At 36.1% G+C, this 24,673-nt stretch overlaps 1 protein-coding gene across 2 annotated transcripts; it reads right to left on the bottom strand.

Annotated features, from left to right (window-relative positions):
• Positions 1-729: 729 nt before the first annotated feature.
• On the bottom strand, positions 730-12,979 carry LOC134848057 (vacuolar protein sorting-associated protein 26A-like). Of its 2 annotated transcripts, XM_063865391.1 has the most exons (5): positions 12,823-12,979; positions 11,396-12,057; positions 9,113-9,133; positions 8,439-8,640; positions 730-1,758 (listed from the first exon to the last, which is right to left on the bottom strand). In XM_063865391.1, exons 2-5 carry the CDS (start codon positions 12,045-12,047, stop codon positions 1,434-1,436), a joined length of 1,200 nt encoding a protein of 399 aa, XP_063721461.1. In that variant the 5' UTR covers positions 12,048-12,057; positions 12,823-12,979; the 3' UTR covers positions 730-1,433. The 2 variants fall into 2 exon arrangements, with proteins under 2 accessions (XP_063721461.1, XP_063721462.1); XM_063865392.1 differs by lacking the exon at positions 9,113-9,133.
• Between the last annotated feature and the right edge of the window lie 11,694 nt (positions 12,980-24,673).

Raw genomic sequence — 24,673 nt, 5'->3', positions numbered from 1 at the left:
AACCCAATTGTCAAAAATCTGCATCAAGGGGCCATTTATTCCGCAAAAATCTAGAAATTATTATCAAACCAATGTTAGAAAATAAATCAAAAAACGCACAGTTTGGCCTCGTAATGAAAATCAAAGAGCAAATAAAATTATATCCTTGAATATTCGTTTGGCAACAACTACAGTTAAAACTACGATAACTTTGAAAACAAAAAATATCACATTTAAATCACACGACGTTACGCTCGTGTATTAAGTGATAAATGCGTTCATTAACCCTTTAGTTAACCCAATTGGAGAAAAATGGAGCAATTTTCATTTTTTCCGCTAAAAGCTAAAACCCATATTAGAAAACAAACCAAAGTGAAGAGTGAAAAATAAATATATTCGAGCTTAAACATCTGTTAAGACTCTTTTGTCAAAAAATAGCTATAACTACGAAAAAACGGTTCCGAGTACGCACGATCCATTTATATCCGGTAGCTAGACCTTTAACTTCAGATAATTAAACTCATGGTTAGCCATGGTGAAAACTAACCATAGCAGGCAAAAAATGAGAAATTTCATGAAAAGATTTGAAGTTTTATTCGGCATTCACGGTCGCAGCAATGAACCTTAATTAAGTTAAGGTTTGCCCACATTTTTTTCTGTTTTTAAAGCCTCACGCTGAAAAAAACAGGTGTTTTGTATCATTTCGAGATATCGAAAGGGCATTTAACTGCCAGGCTAGTTGAAAACAAACTTAGGAAAGATATACTTCGTCTGCAAATAGTAATTTAAATAAAATAGATTATGAATGAAAACAACTTCATTGACTTGAATTTAATTTGATTGAACTTTCAGGCATCGCAATTGAGAGAAAGCGAGAGAGAGAGGGAGAGACAAAGAGTGAATCAGGCACTGATAAGAACGGAAATCGAATCTGATCGGGATGCAATCATCCTTCAACTTTTTTTTTCATAACTTACTTTCAACATATCACAGATTAAGACACACTTTGAAACGAATGCAACGAAACAATAACATATGAAATCGTAATTAAGCACCCTTGCATTAGTCTTAATAGATCAGCATCATTTCAACTTTCTTTCGAGTTACAACTTGAAAAGCTATAATTAATCAAAGCAAGGACCAGCAAAATTATGATCCCCAAAATGGTTTTGCCATTGGCCGCTATACCCATAACAGTGACCCATCCAATTCATTGTATTGGTTCTTTCCAATTAGATCCTTTTCACGATGACCCGTCAAAAAGAACCAATTTGCACTTTCTTGCATTTAAAATGCTTTGGCTACCTCTAATTAAAGATGGTGAGGAATGGGTCATTAAAAAAAAAGAAAAGCGAGATTTTACATCAGATGCTTTAAAATACATCAATTACGTAACCAAAACTGTCGAAAAAATTTCAGTTCTTTCCTTCAATCGAATGCTGTCTTTGCTGCGCTCAAGTCATATCTCCGTCACTTGTCAATTCACTGCTATTGCCTTTCTTTGATGTTGTTTTTGGCGACCTCTCAGAAGCTACTGGGGGCACTGAGCCGACGTCTCCGTTGACTTGAGGTGAATAATTAGAGGAGGAATAGTGATGATTATGTATTGAGGCGGCGTTGGTGTTGTTGGGCTGGAAAGTGGCCCTCCCATTACTCATGGCATTTTGAACTGCCGACCGCTTGCTGTCTTCGGTGGAGAGGGCACCAGCAGCACTAGTTAGATGTGAAAAAGCCTTGTCGGTTTTCCTGTAGAGAGTTATCTCCTGTTGCTTGAAGTACCTATATAGAAAATCAATATAATCACCATCGTCAACCCCATCATGGCCGGGACGGAAAGATGGCTATTTGGTAGATTCGCAATAAACATTTTTAAAACAACAATAGACTGGTAGCTAAGCTGCTCAATTTAGCACAGAAACTAACAAATAAAATAAAATAAGGATCGATATTTCATAAAAGCATCAACGAAAACCATTTCCTGCATCTTTCGGCAGTGCAAACTTTCAAACTAGACTAGCAGACCCCCTGCAAATAAAGCTGCTCCTGAAAAACGACAACGCTTATCTCTAAGAGAAAAATGGGTTGCATGCATAGATGTTTAGCCGGTTGTAAGGATGGCTGAATGGAACAATAGATGTTTCAACCACCGGCTGATTTATTGAAAGGATGGACTGAAGGCACGACTAGATGGACGCATTTATGTCTGTCTAGATAGATGGCTAGACGCCAGTTGGATGAATGGTTGGAGTGATACATGGTTTGAGTGACGAATGGATCGTTTGATGATTGAATACCTTGATGCATGGCCGAACAGATGGCTTGCTGGATGCATGGCTAGATGGATTTGCCGATTGATGAATAATTGGCCAGTTGGATAGATTAATGGCTAGATGGATGGATCGGTTGAAGAATAAGTGGCTTGATGGATCGATGAGTGTGCGGAGGGATGGTTGCATGGAGGGCTCGATAGATGGGTGGCTTGATGGATTAATGGCTAATTGTATGGATCGCCTGATTGAATAAGGCTTGATCAATGGGTTTATGGCTTGATAGATGGATTGCTAGTTGGTAGGATAGCTAAATGGAGGGATGGCTAGTCGGATGTATGAATGGCTGATTGCATCTGAGAGAATTGAGCAAAAGAAAAAGAATTGAACAGTCAAACTAAGAGCCCACAGCTGCAACCTCTGTGCGAAACTTCACATCACACCACCATTGGGTCAAAAAGTTCAAATATTGAACGAAAAATCAGCTTTTTTTCTGTCAATTTTCGGAGATTTTTTTAAAAATATTTTTTCCTAAATCAAAAAGCGTCATATCTGGAACAATAAGAAGGTTTGAGCAATCAGATTATTTGGGCCATATCTGAAACCGTTAGGAGTATTAACCTGATATCGCACCGCTACAAGTCGACAATTTCAAACTTAAAGAAATTTTCAAATGTTTAAAAATCATAAAAACCTAATATCTCGGTAGCTTAAGTATTTTGAGCAGTCATGATAGGAGGCAAGACTTACAACTCCGGAAAACACCCAGATAGAACAGCATTAAAGGCTTCGGAATTTCAAACTTTGTCCAGTGTTTTAAATTTAAGGTTTTTTTTTTAAATCTCAGATTTAAAACTCACATTTGACGTAATTTGAAACTCGGCATCCTACACTGTGGTTTTCAAGGGTACTGTCATGGGTTGCAAACCTTGCCTCCAAAAACGCCTGCTCAAATCCTTGATTCCGAGATATGACGTTTTTTCAGTTTTTTTATAAATGATTTTTCAAATCCTAGACCTAAAACACTTGACAACAGTTGCAATCCCAAGCCCTATAGTGGGCTTCTGTCAGAGTACTATTTCGAGGGTTGCAAAATTTGCCTCCAAAAATGTCTGCTTGAATCTTTTTAGCTTCCGAGACATGATGTTTTTTAGGTTACTTCTTTTCTAAAAACACGTCACATCTCGGAAACTAAAAAGATTTAGGTTTTCATATTTTAAGCCTACTTCGCAACCCCTGGGACAACGCTGACAGCACTCTTTCATAGGGTAACTAATTTCAAACTCGTTTAAACGTAAAGCGCCCGTAACATCATGCAAAGAAGGATTAGCTATCATAGACAGGGGATCAAAAAAAATCTCTTAAGCATTGCAATATGCAATAAAATTGAAAAGTGCAAAAAATCTTTTATTAATCGTACAAGATTTAAAAGCTAAAATATGGCGCGATAGCGGTCACACGCATGAAAATATAGTATAGATATATTTATTGAGCCATTGAAGAAGGTATAACCAACAGACAGTTGAAAAGAGTCAATTAACGCACAGAAACAGACAAAAAAAATAGATATTGAAATCAAAAGAAGAATTTAGGCAGTTTAGGCTCTTTGAATTTCAAGAACAATTCATGATTAGTACTTTCAAAAATCCTATTTGAGAAAACTGGTTTAGTATGTACAAATTCACTCCCGCTGGGAAATCTGAACACTAATATCCACTTTCGAAACTAGAAGTCGATCACTCTTTATCGTGACCTTTACACTGGCTTTTTCCTATTGCACCCCCATCTTTTTTATTTTATTGCGTGAAGAGTGTATTTCATAATAGGCTTTTGTATTAAACCTGAGTTTTCTTTATTCAAATTAGCATCAACCTTGAATCTTATTTTCATACGATGTTGTCTAAGAAACCGGAAGCGCTATTTTTCCAACTTTCTGCGTTCTAATTTTTTGAATAAATTCCAAAAATATTTTGATAAAGTTAAAAAATATTCTACAAGATCAAACTGACGCTAACAGTTATCTAACTGAGAAAGGATTGTTATATGTAGATATATGCTGTATTAAATGTGGATCTGTAAATTACATGTAACTGACAAGAAATATAGATGTCTGCACTTTTTGTATTACAACGCCATCTATATTCCTTGTCAGTTAAATGTAATTTCATTTCAGATCCACATTTAATACAGCATATATCTACATGTAACATCAACCATTTCTCAGTTAGAAAACTGTTAGCGCAAACTGAAAAGCGCCACCTGGTTTCATGGGGCACATCTATCCTACGGCAAATTCATTTTATTTATTTACTGTTGGATGAATGAGTACACAAATGTTGCATTTTGTCATAATAGTTAGAAATATCTTCTACAGAGAGGATTTTCGAAAAAGAATTATGTACTCAAGCATTGTTGGCTAATCATTTGAAAATTGGCGGAGTTCACAAAACTGTAGAGATACACGAGAGTCTTTTTTACAAAAAGAAAGTATAATCGAGGCCATGCTGTCAAAGAGCAATAGAATTTTGGCGGAAGCTGTAGGGAAACGGGTGAACTTTTTCTATAGGCCGTATCTAACCGAAGGAAAGAAAAATTGATTCCAATTATTGAATCATCAATTCAAAAAACAACTCAGATTATTTCTGATGAATGGAAAAGTTATTCAAAAATTGCTGAAAAACCGGAAAAGGAATCAAATCATCTGACTGCAAACCAAAGTCAAAACTTCAAGGATCCAAAAACTGGACCATAGACACAGGAAATTTGGGGAGAATCGTTCAATGCTAGATAGATGCCTATGTGAAATTATGTGGCGACAAAGAAACAAAAGAAAAGACATGATTGAAAGTATTCTGTCTGATATTGTTACTTGTTAAAAGGTGGGAGGAAGGAAAAAGAGCCGAAACTTTTGCTGTTTGATTCTGGAATTTGCCTTCCTTTTGGCAGAAGACATATTTCCCAAACCGATACAATACTTCCCAAACCTCGGTCATTCCCCCAGTATATTAGTCGGCTTAAGATGAGCACGTGGAGAAAAACCTCATCTTAGAAACAATGCCAAAAAGCAAACCGACATTAACTCAAAAAATATCTCTCAAAAATCCGAATAGAACTACTACGCCTTCTGTGTATTGCTCTGTAAAATACTATGATTACGGGCAGAAAAATACCAAAAAATAGGTGATGTTTTTAACTCAATTATCTGCACCATTAGGAAAAAAGAAAATATAGCCAACAGACAGTTGAAAAAGAGGCAATGAACTTGTTTCTGAAGAAATTGAAAATTGCAATTTTTGAAAGAAAAAAATAGATGCCCTTAAAGTTCTTTGAAATTCTTGAGTAATTAATGACCGGCAACTTTTAGCTAAAATTTCAGAAAACTGGATCATTATTTAAAATTTGGATTTTGCTGGAAATCTGAAAATTGAACTCCGTTTTCGAAGCTAGAAGTCGATCATATTTTTCGTGACCTTTACACATGTGTTGTTCGACAGTGGGGTTTGCCTTACTTTTATACAGAGACGAAGATACGCTTCGCAAACACTTGCGAGAACACGGCCAAAAAGCAGCTCTATTAAATGAAATAAGAAAAAGTAGAAAAAAGCCTCGAATCAGCAAAAGATCGGCTCCTGTAGGATTCGAATCTGCGACCTAATGCAGCCAAAAAGTTTTGAGTCTCACGCACTATCCACTCAGCCACGCAAATTTAACAACCGACAAACACTAGTCACGAATACAGCAGCTACATGTGCAAATAAATTGCCAATGCCATTCAGCAAAATAGGCACCAAGTACAAATAATTTGGAATAAAACAACCTGAAGGCATCCACACTTACTCTTCATGTAACAACCGCAAAGCATAAAGCCACATTACGTATGAACTATGTATTTCAAAAAAAATGCTAGATATATTGAGCTAAAAAATATCTGACATCGAGTTTTCTTTATTGTTCTGTTGTTTGAAACATCACTTTTTTCGGTTCATTTGATGAATTAAAAAATGCATAAACTTATTACTATTCGAATGTCAAAGCTGTGAAGGTGCCCTAAAATTGGCACCAATATTTGCGATTTAGGTTGGAAAAAAAGAAGGTTCGTACTGATTCACTAGCTTCGCAAGTGTAAACAAATAAAATGAACTGAACTTAAAAAGAAATCTAAATTCAAACCACGAGAAAAATCAGCCTGAACAAACTTTAAGACATTTTCTGGAAAAAAAGACAAAAATCATCACAAACTATTTTCATCGCCTCTTAAACATTCAAATTTCTACATAGCAAAAAGAACAGGTCCCAATTGGGCTGAAACACACGCCTTTGTTGTCTCACGCATGGTCCGTACCTCTGCACTTAATTAAATTGCACAACATTCTCACGTGATAAAAATTATGAAAAACATAAAATAAATAATCTTGTCACGAACCTCAGAATTTTAAAATGAGTGTTTTCGCTCCGGGAAAAACACTTCTGAAAAACTTTAATTCCGCAATTGATGAAACTATTACGTAAATCAGTTCTGATCTTAAAAACTTACTGACACATCAATTTATTGAACGCACCCAGCATAAAATATTCCAAAAGCGAACTTAAATTTTTAACCGTTTTTTTCACATACTATTTACGAGAAAAACATTTGTTGACGCAAAACGTGTTGAAACAAATTGAGCAAGCTCTTATAATCCAAATTATATATTTTTGGCATCCGTATACAAGCTTGTAAACCACTTGTTACAACTTAAATGTGAAGTTTAACACAGAGCCAAAGCGGAGCTTCACAACCCTTGCGATACAATAAGAACATTGTACTACAAAATTTTAAAAAAAAAGAGAAGCCTTTTTGAAATTAAAATTAAGCTTAGAAAAAAGTCGGAAGAACTCTAAATACAAAAGTTTCACACCTTTGTCTCCGACTATGCCCATAAGAAGCTTTAACAAGCATTGGGAACCAATGACCGAACAGCAACTATAGCAAAAAAAATGTGTCGACCCTCGTTAAGCCGAAAACGAAACTGCAGAAATAAAAATGTTTAAACTAGAGAATTTTTAAGTAAGCTTAAAACCCTTAAAACAGGCAAAAGCATTTAAAACAACTCGCCCTTGAAAACCACCAACATTAATTGACTTGCGATACATTTAAATATTTGCATTACAAGATACTGAATAAAAAAGGAAGTAATTTCTTCAAAAAACATTCAATGGAAAATATAACTTAGAAGTTCAAAAAACTATCTCCAAAAGTCTCATACCATTGTATCGGACGATCTTCATGAACAGCCTTACAAGCATTGAAAGCAATGGCCGATCGGCAACTAAGACAAAAAAACGGGTCAACCCTCTTAGGCTGAAAACGAAATTAGACAAAAAATTGTAAACATTGCGATACAATTAGAACATTGCATCATAAATAATTGAAAAATTAAGCTGAAAAAATAACTTGAAACAAGTCGAAAAAACTCATATACAAAAATTTCAGAGCTTCGTATCGGACGATGATCATATACAGCTCTAACAAGCATTGAGAATCAAGGACCGAGCGGCAAATAAGTTTTAAAAAACTTAGGACGAGACTAGTTAAGCAAAAACGAAACAGTAGACATAAAAAATCTTCAAGTTTTGAAACTTTCAAGTTAAAATTTACGGCCCAAACTTTCTGGGACAGGCAAAAGCACTTGACCGATATAACATACGCCGAACCCGTTGTATCAAAAAATATATATAAAATTATTAATTAGCAGAGTTGGTAAATTTGCAACCAATTGAGTAACTTTCAATTATGGTATGGTAAGAAATGTTTGAATCAAAAATTTCAAAATCCCAGCTTTGAAAAAGAACCGCTTGAAAATCTAACCACAAAATAAAAATTGCGTTTGAAAAAAAAACTAAAAATCCGCCGACAAAAATTAGGATGAAAACCAAAATCCAAAAACAAAATTAACATTTTTTCTATTATTATTTTCGAAAAAGTAATTCTTACCCCATATGAACTAAACAGTGGTTTTATTTGAATGTTCAAGAAATAGAGTGCCAGCATTTGAGCATGTCAGAAATGAGCAGAAAAAAAAAAAGAAAAGTTGTTTACGGAAAAAAAGTTTAGTTCTCGATTACAAGATACTAGATTACAAGTAGGAAACCGACTTCTTTCACATTGAAAATTGTCCACACTATTCTAACTCTAGCTCTTTCGTTTTTTACCTGCGTTCGTCTTCGTCTATGAGTACTAGGTTGATGAAGTAGGAGACTGAAAACTTCTTGGAGATGTCTCTGAAGGTGGGGGTGAGTGCGAGGGGAATGAGGAACAGGCGGATGGGGATGGTCTCCCCCTTCACTGGGGACCCGTCCATCAACTCATACTTCACCACCATCTCCTCCTCCTCCACCCTCGTTGTACCCTGCCCTGCACACATACACCCAAGTCACGTGGTCACATTTGAAAAATGGTAAATAAAGTACAAAATATTCTTTTTGGGTTTAGTTATCAGCCAATGTGGGCATAGCAATTTTTTCTATTTTCATGTTTCATTCAAGTCCATATTCTGTAAAACTCGTGTTCAGCATGTTAAATACAAATTTTTGAATTTTGATCTCAATTTAGAGTTTGGATCGAAACTTTCCTGGCATTGCTCTTTATCTAACGCAAATACATACACTCTTAACATTTTTTGAACGTTCCAATTTAACGATGTTCATAAAGAATCATTCATCATGTTTTCCTTTATACGGTAGGGATATTTAACAAAACCAATTATTTCCTATGCAATATAAAGAAGCAAATATGATAACAATTTTAGAGGCTGTTATTAATTAAAGCATTTAGAGGTTTTGCAAGGGCAGACAGTTCAACTCAAAATTAACAGGAGAGAAATTACCTGGATACTCTTTCTTTCGCGCTAAAAAAACGCTTAAAGATAACAGCCGCAATAGCATGTCGAAAAAACTATCGCATAGGGTGACCGGCTTATAAGCATGTGAGTCGATTAGATGCGTGAAAAAATACAATTGACTCGCTCGCTAGCTCAAGATTTGTTTTTCGTCAAGCGTGCAATTTTGAGTTGCGAGCTTGTTTTCGAATAATGAATACAGATGCGAAAGGGAGCTTCGCACCACTTGCGAAAAAATTAATACAAGGCAATATAAACTTTTGAAAAAGAGAAAAAAGCTGAAAAACAACATAAAAAAGTAAAAAAAAACTATCTACAAAAATCTCATACCTTTGTCTCGAACGATGTTGGTAAGCAGCCTTAACAAGACCTGGAAATCAACGATCGAGCGGCAACTAAGGCCAAAAAATTAGGCCGAGCCCAGGTAAGCCGAAAACGAAAAAGACAAAAATATTCAAGCTAAATAAAACTTTTCAAACAAAAGCTAAAAATGAAATTTAAAAAGGAAAAATTTACGAACCATGCCTTCTGAATCAGACAAAATCACTGAACACGATTAACTCTTGAAGCTGAGCAATAAATTTCATAAATATGATATAAAGTTTCATAAATATGACCCCAAATCCGTTTTTATTTCTCGCTTAGTTCGCATTTTCGGTATACGTCCAAGTTATTTCAACACTTTGGATATTGGCCTAGAACTCCTAAGTAAAGTGCATCCAATTTGTATTAATACTTTTCCATTTTCATGTTTTATCATTTAGAGGGTATGACCTAATCATTATGATTCTCGTCTACTAACGCATTTATAAGATCAAATAGCTTGCCTCATTGCAATTTTACGTGATTTCTGAGTCGGATTAATTCGCTGACAACACTAAACGTCTATGGAGAACAATGTGCATTAATTATTCTGAATTGGCTATTTTCAAACCCCGAGACTGTGCGAAATGTAAGCACACATGCAATATCATACACTTCGCGCCACTTGCGATACAAATAAGATTAAATCCGGAAAAAAATGTCCTGCACCATTAGAAATTCTAAAAAGAGCTTTGAGCATGCTATAAAAAAGGCAAGTTTTCAAAAAAGTATATTCTGCGGTACTAAGCAGACAAAAACGAAGACAATGATCTAAATCAGCCAAAATTTTCTATTTGCAAAAAAAACAGGTCTCAACTGGAATCGAACTCCCAGACTTTGTCGTCTCAAGCATGGGGGTTACAGCAACTTGGAATGAAACTGAACCATCAAGCTACGGGAACCAAGGCGACAAAAAGACGGACGATAATCCAAAATAGCGCGAAACAACAGTTGCCGTCTCAAGATGTTGTTTTACCTCTACGCGAGATGCGCCGGATGGTTCATTGGATTGTAATTTAAAATTAGCAATCGGTAACAAAGCCGAAAATACTTGAGCAGAAACCCTCCATGCCTAAAAAAATTCAACAAAATTATAAACTAATAAAAATGTTAAGTCCCTTTTCCCCTCAGAGCACACACACGTGCACAAAAACTTTTTTCGGTCGCAACGACGCAAAAATAGGCCACTAAGTCAATATTACTTGAGCCGAAAATTCTTAAGCCGAAAAAAGACAAAAAAAAATAGAAAAAAGTGAAATTTTAACAAATCGAGCTGCTAAAATTACAACCATCGTGAAAGGCAAAATTCGATTCGGTCAGATTTTTAAAATGCTAAAATCAACTGCAGTTAAAAATTTTTAATTTCGAGTGCAGGACATCAAAATCTTTCAAATGATTTAAAAAATAATAATAATAGTCTGTAAGTGTAATCAGCATCGGTTGAACGTTGAAAATTAGCACTGAATATAATCATAAGGCATAACTGAAAACATAAATTGATCAAAAAATGTGCGACTAAAATTATGAAGTGAGCTCGCAGATTTGCACAAGCGTTTACCTGTGTAAAGTTCATTTCTAACAAGATTTTGAAACTAGTACGTATACGCAATACCTAAGAACTAATAACAGCATTCAGAAAAAAAAATCAGTTTTTTTTTTAAGCAATTTCAGTTTAAAATAATTCCCAAATCAAGCACTCTTTCATTAACACTTAACCGCCATGTGAAATTCAGGCGTGCTAAAAATTGTCGGGAGCATCAACGCCGAGATTAAAATTTTCCAATTTCATTAAGAATAAATTAAGTAAGATGTTTTAGCCGTTAGCAACCATTATGAAACATCAAACTAGCCATAAAACCATCAAGATATGAACTTGCAACACACTTTTTGAAAACCAGAAACACAAACCTGTAATTTCTTTCTTGAGCAGCTGCAGTTCCATTACTCTCAGTTTGAGCCTCACAAGAATGAAGTAAATCTTGCCCACAATCACATCTTTCAAGTGGTACTTGCTCTTGTTGAACTCAAACTCAATATGCAGGGCATCCTCAATGCCCACTTCCATTTTCAGTGTCTGCGGAATCTTTTCCGGGAAATAGTGCAAGGCGTGAACAAGTATGGGGTACTCTTTAGTCGGCGACACTTTGTACTTCCTGATGATAGTCACTTTTAGAAAGTATCTCAGCCTCACATTTTGGCCTGCGTACGACTCGTGGGGTTTTTCTGCATTGGGAAATTCAAATTTAAACGAGCTCGACCTCGTCAATTCGCCGGGTCTCGCAAGCTGTTTAACGACAGATACAAATTCATGCGTAGTATTCTTGTCGAAGAAAAGCTGAATGTCGCCTATGAATTCAATTTTAATGCCGGCGTGTTCTAGTTTCTTGTTGTTCTTCAGGTTTATATTGACTGATCCTGATATCGTTTCTCCGTCTAGGAAGACCGGAAGACGCACTTTGTTGCCTGAATTGTCGTCCGATTTGGTCTCTGCCTCTGGTTTACTTTCGAGGTTGTTGAGGATGATGTCGATTTGTGAGTTAGCACCCGTCAGCCAGTCCATTACTAGTCACCTAAAAACAGAGTATCAAATTAGTAACATAAAAAGGAACTCATTTCTCCGAGTCATAAAATTAAATACATTTGGTATTGTCAGAATAAGAAGAACAATTTATTTCTCATCGTAACAAATTTCAAAAAAAGAGAGTTCGTAATATCGCACAAGCTCTGCTTGTGTAATTACATACTTGAAAAAATCACAAGCTACAATACAGATAAACCGTAAATTGAAACTCAGAGTGAACAGCTGACGAACCCATTGGGGTTACTGGGTGCTCGTATTATGAAAGGCGCATAAAAGTAACATTGGTATAAGAATGAAATTCGTTCTATATCAATTCAGTTCGATACCATTCTGTTACAAATAACTAATGACAGAGTAGACCGAAAAAGATCACCTTGAAACTTTTCGATAACGAACAAAAAGAATTATTTGAAAAAAAAACAATTAAACCGAAATCAAAAAAGTTTTTGTTCATTTTACATAGCGGCAGAATTTAAGCAGATCAACGCGACTCACCAAAGAAACATTTAAAAATTTCAGTGTACCGTTACAAAAACGTGAAAAAGAATAACAAAACTTTTAACCTAAGAATTTACAATATCAACTACCACTTCGGTGTTAATCCATAGTCCATGTTTATTTATTAAAGCTTATGAACTTTAAAAACTTTAAAAGCAGAGCCAAATGTTTCGTCGAAAAAAAACACTAGTAACTAATTAATTTCAAAATTTCGATGAATCACATTTGGTGTCTGTGAATGGTAAGAACTTCATACCCGAATGCTGTATTACAGTTGCGATTTAGAAGATGTCTCACTTCAGTCCAAATTACTTCACCATGGTGCTCAAATGATACAGTTGGTTAATATCAAATGCTAGTAAGCAAACCCCAGCAGAAACAAAGCTACATACAACTGTTTGTTTTTATTACACAAATCTGAAACAGTGAACAATCAACGTACCATAGAGATATCATCATATTTAGTCAAGTTGGTTGATGTTCTATTTCAATATAATCCTCAACGAAGGCAGAGACCTATTTGACTCAAACTATCAGACAAAATTTCACATATTTCACTAAAACATCGCCCATTCTTTGAATCTTTCTTTCATAGAAACCATCTTTCTAATACAAAAACAAAATCGAAAAATGGTTGTGAAAAGATTTATTCGTATCATCTAGACAATAATGCATGTATAAAAATAGACTATTAGAAAACGTGTGACAATAAGTATAGCATCAATTAACTTTAATTAAGCTAAACATTTTTTTAAATTAGAAAGCAAAGGAGTTAGAAAGCAAAGGAAATTTCATTTGAACTCATGTATAAGCAAGAAAGTAAATAAAAGCTGATAATTTAGTCAAGCTTAAAACTTGATCATGATTGATGAAACCAAAAACTGAGTTGACGAAAGTTGAAAATGTTAAAAGTTCAATCATAAATACGTAATGGCCAGAAGCAGCTTATATTGTTATTTCGTTCGGCTAACTGCTCATTAATTTGGTTGCCACAAAACGCAAGCTAGACAACTGAAAAACCAATCAAATCAGGTCGGTTCATAATCGAGAGAAAAAAAACCAAGACATTTGCCAAATTATAATTTCTCTTATGTCTGAGTCTAACATTACTTTCTTGCAACGAAAAAGAAAATAAAATTCTGGATTGTACTGCTATTGTTTTGTTCAAATAGCAAACTAAAGCAATCCGGTTCTTGCCATCACCTCTCGGTTCCTGTTACTTCTTGTTTAAACTTTAAATAGATGTTAAAAAAGACCCTTGTAAACAGGCATTTTAAAGAGTAAAAACCGCTTTTTTATTAACTGATGTCTACCAGAGTAAGCCGTAAATCATTTCACTCATTAACACTGAATTGCAAAATTTGTACGATAACATTTCACGCTATAAAGTTAATTTTACCACAAAAATTTAACCTTTCAGTTTTGACAACCCATCTTGAGCGAATGGTGGAAATCAATGTACAGCGTTTGCTCTGCCTCATGGAGCAGCAGCCAATACCTGAGTGATGTGGACAAAATAATGGATTTGTTCAGAACACTCTGTACCTTTGTGTGGGACGATGTTGACCCCTCTATGCGAGTGTTATGCGAGTATTTGGTAAGAAAGCTGCTGAGCGTGAGGCCACCGAAACGCATAAGAATGCTGGGTGGAAGTCTGGCAGAACGTATTTCAACATAGACGCCAACGATGAGTTGAGCCTAGTTGGTCTCTACAGGAGGAAGAGTCAACATAGACGCCACAATTTTTGAACCAGAATACTCGCTTGCCATGTTGTTGTAGTTGTTGTTGTAGTAGCTACGCCCAACGCCATCATCTGCGGGATTTGGTGAGGTAGCTTTGCTATGGTTTGGTTCTAGGTTGCCATTGCTTTCCAGTACTTCATCTCCGTAGGGGATGAAGATTGATTGGGTTTCCGCTAGTCTCTGGCCACTGCCCTTGTACCCCGGCAGAACAGTTGGGGTATGCCACATGTGTGTTTACAAGAAAATCATTTAAGCACTGGACTCGTTAAAATATTACTGATCCATATTTGGAAGTCACCTCTTCGTCTTTGTCGATGTGTGCTGTTTAGTAGTCAGCAACTTCGTCGTTATATGACTGAGATTTGATTCTTGAAGGGAGTTCAGCTCTCCCGCTCCCTCGAGATATGAAGTCTGAGGAATTCAGTAACTTCGAGGGAATGAAGCCAGAGGTCTTCGGTAGACAGGTCAGTCGGGTTTCGGGTGCAGTCAAATAAAGGATGGACTTCTCAATACATTCTGGACATGAATTGTGTACCTCAATTTTTATACGGCTTAAGTATGAGTTAGTGAGCGGACTTTACCCGGAGCGCGCTATCCGGGGTAAGTCAGATTCACTGTCAGATATTTGAGGCGGTACACGTTCCAATAGCGTTGAAGGTTTGAGGTAGTTTTTAACCTCGTTGTGATGGATAAGCTTCAAAACTTTTCGATTGTTTTTACGACAATTAAGCCCTCATCCAGATGTTGGATTTCAACACCGTAAGCGGCGGGGAGTATGGGTTTGATGAGTCGCTCAACTGGATGTTGGGTTGCCTGATAGCCGGAACGGTGAATCTGGTGCCATCCGACTGAAAATTGTTCTGCCAGCATATCTATGTGAGTCTTTACAGGCAAGACTTTTGTTTCCCTGTGAAGGTCATCAAAATTTGTCATCTTCACACAACCAATTATTGTTCTGAGGGCAATGTTTTGTTGAATATGAAAGTTGCTCCAATTTGTATTAATTATTGATGGAGACCAGATTGATGCTCCATAATTAAGCACACTGCGCCTGATGGCCTTGTATGTCACTGTCAGGTTTTTTGCTTCATGTGAAAAGTCGGTTGCTATTTCGTTTTCATTTTTGCATACTTTGACTATATCTGAACCAATTTGTTCAAATATTTCTGATACATTTTCTGTATTAAACATTTCAAAGGCAGGCATTTCCTTGATTTCTTGTCCTGAAACATAGACAAATATAGTAATTCCAGAATGTTGGAATACATCGACAATGATTTTGGAAACTTCTTCCCAATTCATTTTATCTAAGCCACAAGCAACTTTGAGCATAGCGATAGATCGAATGTTATTTGCTATAGCATGATCTTTCATTTCGGACAAGGTGTTGAATATAGCGTCGTAAGTGGGTTTCTGAAAGGTAATGAGGTTTGGTAATGAGGTTATATATGATTTGTCCAGATTTTGGATCAGTGAAGATGAGAATATCATTAATGTTAGCATGTATTGAGTTACAAAAGTGTCGTAACTCGGGATACCTTTTGCAAATTGTTTCAGCAAACCCTTTTTTCATTGCTCTATCTGCAGAGATTGTATGGGCAATGGGCATATTCGATTCGAATATGGACCTTTTTTTGAAGTCTAGATATTGTAGACAGGGGCCGGATAATTGGTTGTTGCTTTCCTGTGTAGTATTGACAACAGTGTTCAGCATGAAACAGCTATCGAATTCCGAACTTTCGTTTAAAATTCTCGTTGTGAACTCATCACAATCGTGGATAGCATCACAAATACTTTATCTGCATATCCTTGAATATCAGTTACTGGTTACTGCATAACCTAGTACACACTTGTTTAGTGTGACAGGATGATCTTTCTGATTCTCAATTAGGATAGGCAGGCTCTGCTCAATTTGAGTACAAACTTTATTTATGAAAACGAATTCGGTTTTGGTTGTATTTTCATGAGGCAGGAATGTAGTCCCTTTTTCCAAGTATGAATTTGGTTCAGCCGAGTGTATGTAGAGCGTGCTGGAATGAACAGGGGCTCTTTCAAATTAATTGAGACAATTTTTTAAACATCAGGATATTCTTTATCGTTGTTCATCAACCCGTAAGATATTACACCTTTTGATTTTAGCTCAACTGCGGGGATATCAAAGTAGAGAGCTTTTAAGAAGAGATGACAAAAGTCGACTCCTAAAAGATTAGCAGTCTTTTCTTCAGTTATCCACACTTTGTGGTTAGATGGATACTCTCCATCAGTGTGGAAACAAGATTGAATAGATGTATGGCCAAACATACGTATATCAGATGCATTATAAGTCTTTGCTTTAATTTTGAATCGGTATATTGTCATTTTTTTACCTAATTTTTCCAATTCCTGATAAGTTGGATAGTTTATAATACTACAAGTTGATCCTGGGTCAACCTGTGCCAGTCGGTCATATTTGGAAGTTTGACCTTGAGAGAAACAAAAAAAAACACTTGATTTAGGAGAGAAATTTAATTTTTCAAAATTTCGAATGGAGCATGTCATGCACGATTTTCTCGCGATAACTGAAAATCAGAAAAGAGAAGTCAGAACAATCGATAAAACAATCGCGGGAAAGTTGCTAAATAAAACGGTGGGAAATTGCTATTCGCAATTTCTGTCACAATAGAACAAGAGTAGAGCTGTCCCATCTAAAACAGAGACGAGAGCATTCCCACGAACTGGATTGTTGTGATTGGAGTACTATCATTAACTGGACCAGAGTGAACCTTCGGTGGAAAGGTGGACAGCTAGAGTGTCCCAATGGTTCACGAGAACTTATTGTCTAGAGTATAAACTCGTTCTCATTGTTCAAACTATAAAACATTAGACTCATTTAGTTACGTTATTTAATTCTTGAGTTAATTACCGACTGGATTATTTCCCACTTCTTGAGCGTGCTACTATGTGAGTACAAATTTAAATTCCTAGAGTGTGTTTTATGATTGTTATGTTGAGGTAAGGCGAGTTTTAGGTTGATCCATCTGAAATGGATCAAAGTTCCACTGTCTAATAAAAAGTAACTTAACGGATTGTTCCAACCCGGTTTTTAACGGCGTTCATGTATTTTGGGTATCTAGAGACCTAAGTATGGGGACGTTTCTAATTCTAGAGTGGGGGGATATTTTAGTAGTAGCCTTTAAGCTGTAACGGGTCGTAGTCTCATGTCACAAACGAACCGAACTGGCTCCGACCGTTCTTGAGGTAGAAAAACACAAGAGATGGTGTCCCTGACCCTTGAGCCAGTGGTTATAGGGCCTATTTTTCTTAAGCCTCATGTGTGACTGCAGTAGACGAATGTTACAACCATGAATTCAATTTCAAGTCCACTATTATTATTTTTGTCTCCGGTGACAAAATGATATAAGCTAAGATATATCCTTGATTTAGGATTATTATCATCGCTCGGTTTCGGAGACTTTAATAGTTTAAAGGAAAGAAATCAGAGATCGCATCACAGCAATTGACTTCTTCCTCAACCCAGCCGGTAGTTTCAGATTGTATTTGATTCGATCTAAAATTTGGTGATTGCCTATTTTCTTGGTCGTAGAACTGTTTAGCAACTTGTTCATTTTCTCTGAATTTGTTTTCTCTAGGATACCTATCATCATAGGTTTGGGGCCTCTTGGCATTGAAAGACGATTGTGCATTAGCCTATTGGAAATTGTTTTCATTGTAGTTATAATTATGGCGAATGCCATAGTTATTTTGGCTAGGATTTGAATTGTTAGTAGTTCTGTTTTGGTTATCCCAAAACCGGTTGCTTGGGTTAGGGTTATTCTGGTTAGGGAAGTTATTCGGTCTTCGATTTCGTTTATAATCGGTTTCAAATGAAACTCTCCGTTCATTTTTTGTTGTGAGCTCTTTTCGCAACTTATTTACTTCGTCCTGAACTTGCTTTTTTGAACATCTAGATATAGAATGTCCATTCAATCTGCAATATTCGCAAAATCGCGTACTATTAGGTCTTCCCTTGATGTCAGTATGACGTCGTTGAAATGAACTCTGATCATTGATTGCACTAACTTCTTGATTCTTGGTCAATTTGGTTAGTTCTTAAATTTGAGTTTCTAATGAAGTCATTTTATCCGTTGTTGACTTATTAGCAGGATCAGTAGCAACAGTGAATGTTAGATCCTTAGTGATTACATGATTTGTGAATTGATCCCAATTCGAGTTTGGATGCTCTATCATGTATTCATGAGCTTTTTGTTTAAGGGCTAGAGGTCTTAGTCCCTTAATTGAGAAATTAATATACTTTTGACTTCTTTGTCTAGTCTGTATATATTACTTTTAGAATTTTGAGCAGCTTCATCAGCGTGGACTGTTACATCAATACTTTCAGGCCATCCCCTATCTACAAAGATTTAATTCTGTGGAAGTAATTTTTTATTAATTCGCCATCTTGTCCGTCAGTGAATCTGTTTAGGAAGAGATCTTTGAGTTGTGCCCATGTGGTAGCATTGGTTACATTATCATTGAACCATTCAAGAGATGTATCAGTTAACAAGTATCCGAATAGGGATCGTTGTCTGCTATCATAGCTGCGTCGTGCATCATTATCATGAGGGCTTTGACCTAATGAGAAAAGAATTTGTTTTCTACTGAATTCCAAAAAGCTGTAGCATTTTTGTTCGGGTCGTTTCCCGAAAATGTCATTAAAGACAAGTTGGGATGGGATATTGGGGTATCAGCCATATTATATTTAGCTTAAGACTTAAGAGAAGAAAGATAGAAAAGTGTATAAATTTGCTTAGAAAACTCAGCACTCATTGACTAAATATTTATTTTAAGGGTGAGATTGGAGATATTTTTACTGAGAGTGGAGAATATTTTATAGAGAATGGTTGGGGTGGTTGAAGAGAATGGTGGTGGTGTTAGAAGAGAAATTGTTGGGAATGAATTCCCGTAGTTTTTAGCTTCTATTTACACTCAGATGGAAATCGTACCACTTTTTCGTATCAAATGAGAAGTTACTTCTTAACTTCGTATTCTCTATTCGTGCATGCGTATTTTACGAGAAGAATGTTTCGTATGCTCGCATTTTACGAGAAGAATCGTTATTATTCGCATTGAACGAGAATAGTCGTTTTATTTCTCAATGCTTAAAACGTTATACGAATTATTCCAATAGCATGCATTTCCCTTCCTTTTGCAAAGGGATAAAAACATATTTATTTTGTGGTGGCGGCGGCGTCACACTTTGTGAACACAATAAAATAATTCATGTTTCTGTTTCCATTTGAAATCAGAACACCGGGAAGGTAATTGCTGGACAGAATTAAATCACAGTCGATAATGTCGGTACCGATTTCTCGCCGAATCGAAGTTCATACGCCAGTCAAACCGGTCGGCTCTTCAGAAGTCGTTATTCAAAGTACACCTCTGGCTATTCCAGCTAAAATGCAAACATTTGTGAACCTAAAACAGTCGAAGGCGGAGGAGCCAAAGGTGAGAGTAGAAGAGTCGACACCCTTGGCATTGATGATTCACGGGACAGCGGAGATGGCTAACATAGAGCGGAGTCGCCTTACATAGCGGGAACTCAAGTGATCCATTCGCAGCGGATGACCTCGGTGAAATCGCGGATGAAATTTCAGCCATCAGTATGATCAAGACGACCAAAAGCTGATTTCTGAAGAGCTAGAAAATCTGTAGGGCAGTTAAGAGTCTACAATCCACTGGCTGAGGGAGGAAGAAGGATAGAAGATGGTAGCTAATAACCTTCAGGCTAATGAAACTGAAACGTTTCGTTTACAAACTTATTATTTATACTGTTATGCAGGAAATTTCATTGATATTGTTACTATTTTAAAATTAATTGAAGAATGCTGAGAAGAGGTCATTATATAAGCCTAAATGTCGTATATCAATATTACGTAACGCCATATGACTTTCAAGGTCAACGTTTTCGTTGGTATAATATGCGCGTACAGCCAGTGGCTGGCGTAGCTCAACAAATTGAGGTTGATTCTCCTACTTTTAGTTTTAATTGAGATTAAAACGAAGAAGTGCAAGAGCATACTTCCACAACCCTTTCCATCAATTTTTGAATTAGTTTATTTGATAAATTCTAACTGAGCTTCGAAAGTTCCCCATGTAAAAACCCAGACATTAACAAGGATAGTATTACGCTAGCAAAACTATATACGTCGGACAAAACGCTTGCTAGGAATAAAGGGTCCTTTCTACTTTCTATCTTAGAAAGTAAATCTAAAATTCGCTGAGAAATATTTTATTAGAAAAGAAGTTAGTATGAATTTACAGCAAGTTGCCTTTTTGACTCAATTTCTATTTTAACGGTGAGATTAGAGATATTTTTACTGAGAGTAGATATTATTTTAGAGATTGGTTGGGGGTGGTTGAAGAGAGTGGTGTTGGTGTTAGAAGAGATATTGTTGGGAATGAATTCCCGTAGTTTTGAGCTTCTATTTATACTCAAATGGGGAAATCACGCCACTTTTCGTATCAAATGAGAAGTTACTTCTTAACTTCGTATTCTCTATTCGTACATTCGTATTTTACGAGAAGAAAGTTTCGTATGCTCGTACTTTACGAGAGGAATCGTTATTATTCGCATTGAACGAGAATAGTCGTTTCAATTCTCAATGCTTAAAACGTTATACGAATTATTCCAATAGCATTTCCCTTCCTTTTGCAAGGGAATAAAAACATATTTCTATTGTGGTGGCGGCGGCGTCACATTTTGTGAACGCAATAAAATAATTCATGTTTCTGTTTTTATTTGAAATCAGAACATATCCATCCTCCTATTTGGAGAGGAAAAAAACTGAAACTTTCATTTTTATTACTTTCACTTGAATAGTGGGGTAATTGTTGATCGATCGAAGCTTTTTCTTTCAATCTCATAAAGTTGGTTCAAAATTTTGTTGGTATTACAGGTAGCAGATGTTTTTGAACAACTGATACTTTGAGTCAGGCTTGAATGAATATAAATACATCAGTTACATTTATAAATCAAAATAGAGTTTACACAACCAAAAGATTTAACTATAAAATTGAATAGATCAAAATTATTTGTTTCTCAAAAGTTTGAAGGTTAGTTTTATTCTTTGAACATTCTTTTTCCGAAGTCTCCTTTTTTTCCTAAAGTATGTGAAGTGGATGTCCATACGCGTAATAAGGGGAGGACTGGTTCATACAAAGGGGGTATTTTTTGTGTTTTTATAAAAGTCAAAATTGTTGAGAAAGGAAATTAATAGCTATACTACATAGCTATATAAAACGAAAGAATAAATGTTTAAATGAAAGGATAAATTTTTACAATTTTCCTTCCAACCGGGCTATAAGTTGGTGATTTCTTGTTTTCAAATTGTGGATTTGCTTTTTCAGCTCCCGGATTTGATGCGTTTCATGGATATGACTGCGCTGAATTTGCTCAGTATAGTCATCTAACTTGGGGTTTGTAATTTTGCTGTCAGATATTTTGCTGGGACATAGATTTTTTGATATTCAAGAAGAGAATTAGTTATGGAGTACATTTTTTTTATAGGGTGATAGGCTTCTAATTTAAAACGATTGATTAATGGATTCAAAGCATACTTGAAATCCATATCGAAGCCGGGATGGCTGTTAGAATTAATGTATCGTTCCCTTTCTAACTGAATATGTAATTTAGTGTTTAACTCAGTGGGGTGCAAGGGCTGTCGCCTAATGGTCATTGGATATTGAGACGTTGATACCGGCGTATTTGCCGTTAGTATCTTATATGGTCTTACAATCTGGGTTCGCTTTTTAATTTTGGAATTCGAGGGAACCAGGGGTATTTTTAAATCAGGGGGTGAAATTTTTAGGGGTGGTGGCTTTGATGCTGTAGTTATTGGGACAGCTGAATTGGTTTGAAGAAGTGGCTCAACGAAGGATCGTGTTGAGGTCGGCTTTGCAGTGGGTGTTGTAGTAGTAGAATCAGTTGGTTGTTGAGTGAGTGCTGAAATCTGCGAGTCCAGTGGATCAGTTGGTGGCAGGAGTGAGAGAAGGTCCTCAAAATCTCTCAAGTCGTCATCAAGTGTTGCGTCCATAGTTGAATCAGTTGGTATATCCTAGAACAGAAGAATTTTTTTATTAGACTGGGTTTATTGGGTGATCCAAGTTTTGAGTTCTTCTCTCAAAACTTGTTAATTGGATGTGAGGATACATGCGATCCTGGTTTATTTTATCAATTTCCTCTAAAAGAGGAGCTTGTATTTTTTGATCACATTCTTGTTCTATTTTTTCAGTTTGCTCATCTTGAGTGAAAATTGAGGTCACTATGGAAGTGAAAAGTTTATTATATGAAGCGGCAAGCAATACTTTGCCAAAGTTTAGTGAGCGGCCGGTGATTTTGTGAATATGCATAGCCTTTATTATGAATACTAGGCAATCTAGTATGAATTTCACAAATAGAAAAGAGGCGAAGACTATTCCGCATTTTTCTAAATAGCATTGTACTTTCCCGAATATACGGGTGTATTCGTTTTTCCAAAAGTTTGGAGAGATGAGATAGTCCAAATAGATTGTTTGCGAAGAGCCTAGTGGGCTGTATGAGTCCTTGAAAAGATAATTTTTAGCATTTAGAAAGGACCTGGATACTTTTTGCAGTATTCCTTTCATCTCTGAATTATCGGAAATCATATTCCAGAATTTTTGCATTTGAGCATAAGTGTAGATTGAAGCGCCTTGTCTAGAGGCTAAAGAATGCTTAATCTTTTGAATTATCTCTTTTGGTTTAAAGAGATATGGTCCTGTAACCCTTGTAATTTGAGGGGTTAATTCAATCCAGGACTTATCATCATCAACATCTAGTTGAAAGAGATTCGAATGTTTGTCGGAGCAGTCTTGTAGATCTGCCGACTGAAAAGTTTGTCGCGTAATTGGATCGACACATCGAATATTTTCCTTATACATAATGGGAATGCGATTATAGCATTCATCCATTAATTGCAAAGGTGAATAGAATTTCGGACAATGGTAGAGCCAGGCAACATTGCCATTGGTCTCTAAGAACATAGAGCGGTTTTTGGTTAGAATATAGCCAGCCAAACGTGGGCTTTCAAGTGAAAGCATTAAAGTATTTAATATTGAGGAGCGTTCTAGCTCACATTGATTTTGCAGAAGGGCTAACTCGGCCGTTCTGAGCATGTAGAAGCTATAAAAAAGAATATAGTCCAATTTGGTTCCTATATGAGCTTCGTAGTCAATTTGATGAGTTGAAAATTTGAGTGGCGGCAAATCATCACTTGTTGTGAGAGAAGTAGAATTTGGTTGGCCGGCATTATGAATATTTCCCGTTTCTGGGGTTGGTTTAACTTGGATTCCAGTATCCATATTGAAACCTTCAGTGTATGCAATAAAAAGTGAATCATATGAAGTTGGATACACTATTCTGGGATGACCACAAAGAGATTGCGGTTTATTCATCACCTGTAGCATAAATTTGTGAGAATCCCTTGTATGGGTAGAATGAATAGACGGGCTAGAATCGCCTTTAATTATATAATATGATTCTTCGTTTTGAATCATTTTAGCCGGAAATCTGTTTAAAACAGTGAAAATGCAATTGTTGGGTTCTTCCCAAGTATAAGCAAAAGCGTCTAAGGATGTTGTTTCACATCCATTTGTAGACACTGGACAAGGCAAAGGAATGTTTTGCCAATTATTGACTGTTCCATCTTTGAGGTTAACAGTCAGAGTTACATTTTGCATGTAAGTTTCAAAAGTGTCCAATTTAATCCAAGAACGGCCATCACATTCGTTATGATGTTTGCCGTCAACTTTGCCAGCATGGGCATTAGTTACTGTTTTAACATTAAATTTGAAAGGAATATTTCCAATACTAGCATAGCCTAGGTTAAGATAGCCTCTGTCGGCGGCCGATTTACATTGATCGGCAGATAAATGGAGATCAGTAGTGATCATATTTTGTCGAGCGTCGATACCACTCGAATCAAAAGAATCGCAGAACCAACGCATTGATTGGTGTTTGATTCGACACATTGTCGCATTTACTTTTGTGCGATAATGTCTGATATAGAGTAACATAAGCATGGGTTACTTTAATATTTTCTGGTTGGACTTTGCAAGGTGCTACTTTATTTAGAGAGAACATTTTGTTAGAAGTCATTAGTTGACAATCATAATGAGCAACCCGAAGATTACTTGCAGTATTTGCATTTAATTGTTCTTTCGGATCAAATGCTGAGGTTTGATTCGAAAGTATTATTACAGTTAAAAGACCAACCAAATAAATTTTTTTGCAAATTTATTTTTTGGTGGTGAATGATAGCAAAAGAATTTTTAAAAGTACTCACTTTAAGCATTTCCTCGAGAGTGGT

The sequence above is a fragment of the Symsagittifera roscoffensis genome, chromosome 6 (genome assembly GCF_963678635.1).
Source record: "Symsagittifera roscoffensis chromosome 6, txSymRosc1.1, whole genome shotgun sequence".
Classification (NCBI taxonomy): domain Eukaryota; kingdom Metazoa; phylum Xenacoelomorpha; order Acoela; family Convolutidae; genus Symsagittifera; species Symsagittifera roscoffensis.
The sequence above is the reverse complement of the archived record's forward strand: the minus strand, read 5'-3'. Positions and strand labels throughout refer to the sequence as shown.

What these genes read in the sequence shown, in the direction of transcription:
- LOC134848057 (XM_063865391.1), bottom strand. Translation starts at nt 12,047, where the DNA reads ATGGACTGGCTGACGGGTGCTAACTCACAAATCGACATCATCCTCAAC. An exon ending in GCTCAAGAAAGAAATTACAG is followed by an intron (nt 9,134 to 11,395) that starts GTTTGTGTTTCT and finishes GCGTTTTTTTAG; the next exon opens with CGCGAAAGAAAGAGTATCCA. An exon ending in GCGAAAGAAAGAGTATCCAG is followed by an intron (nt 8,641 to 9,112) that starts GTAATTTCTCTC and finishes GTATGTGTGCAG; the next exon opens with GGCAGGGTACAACGAGGGTG.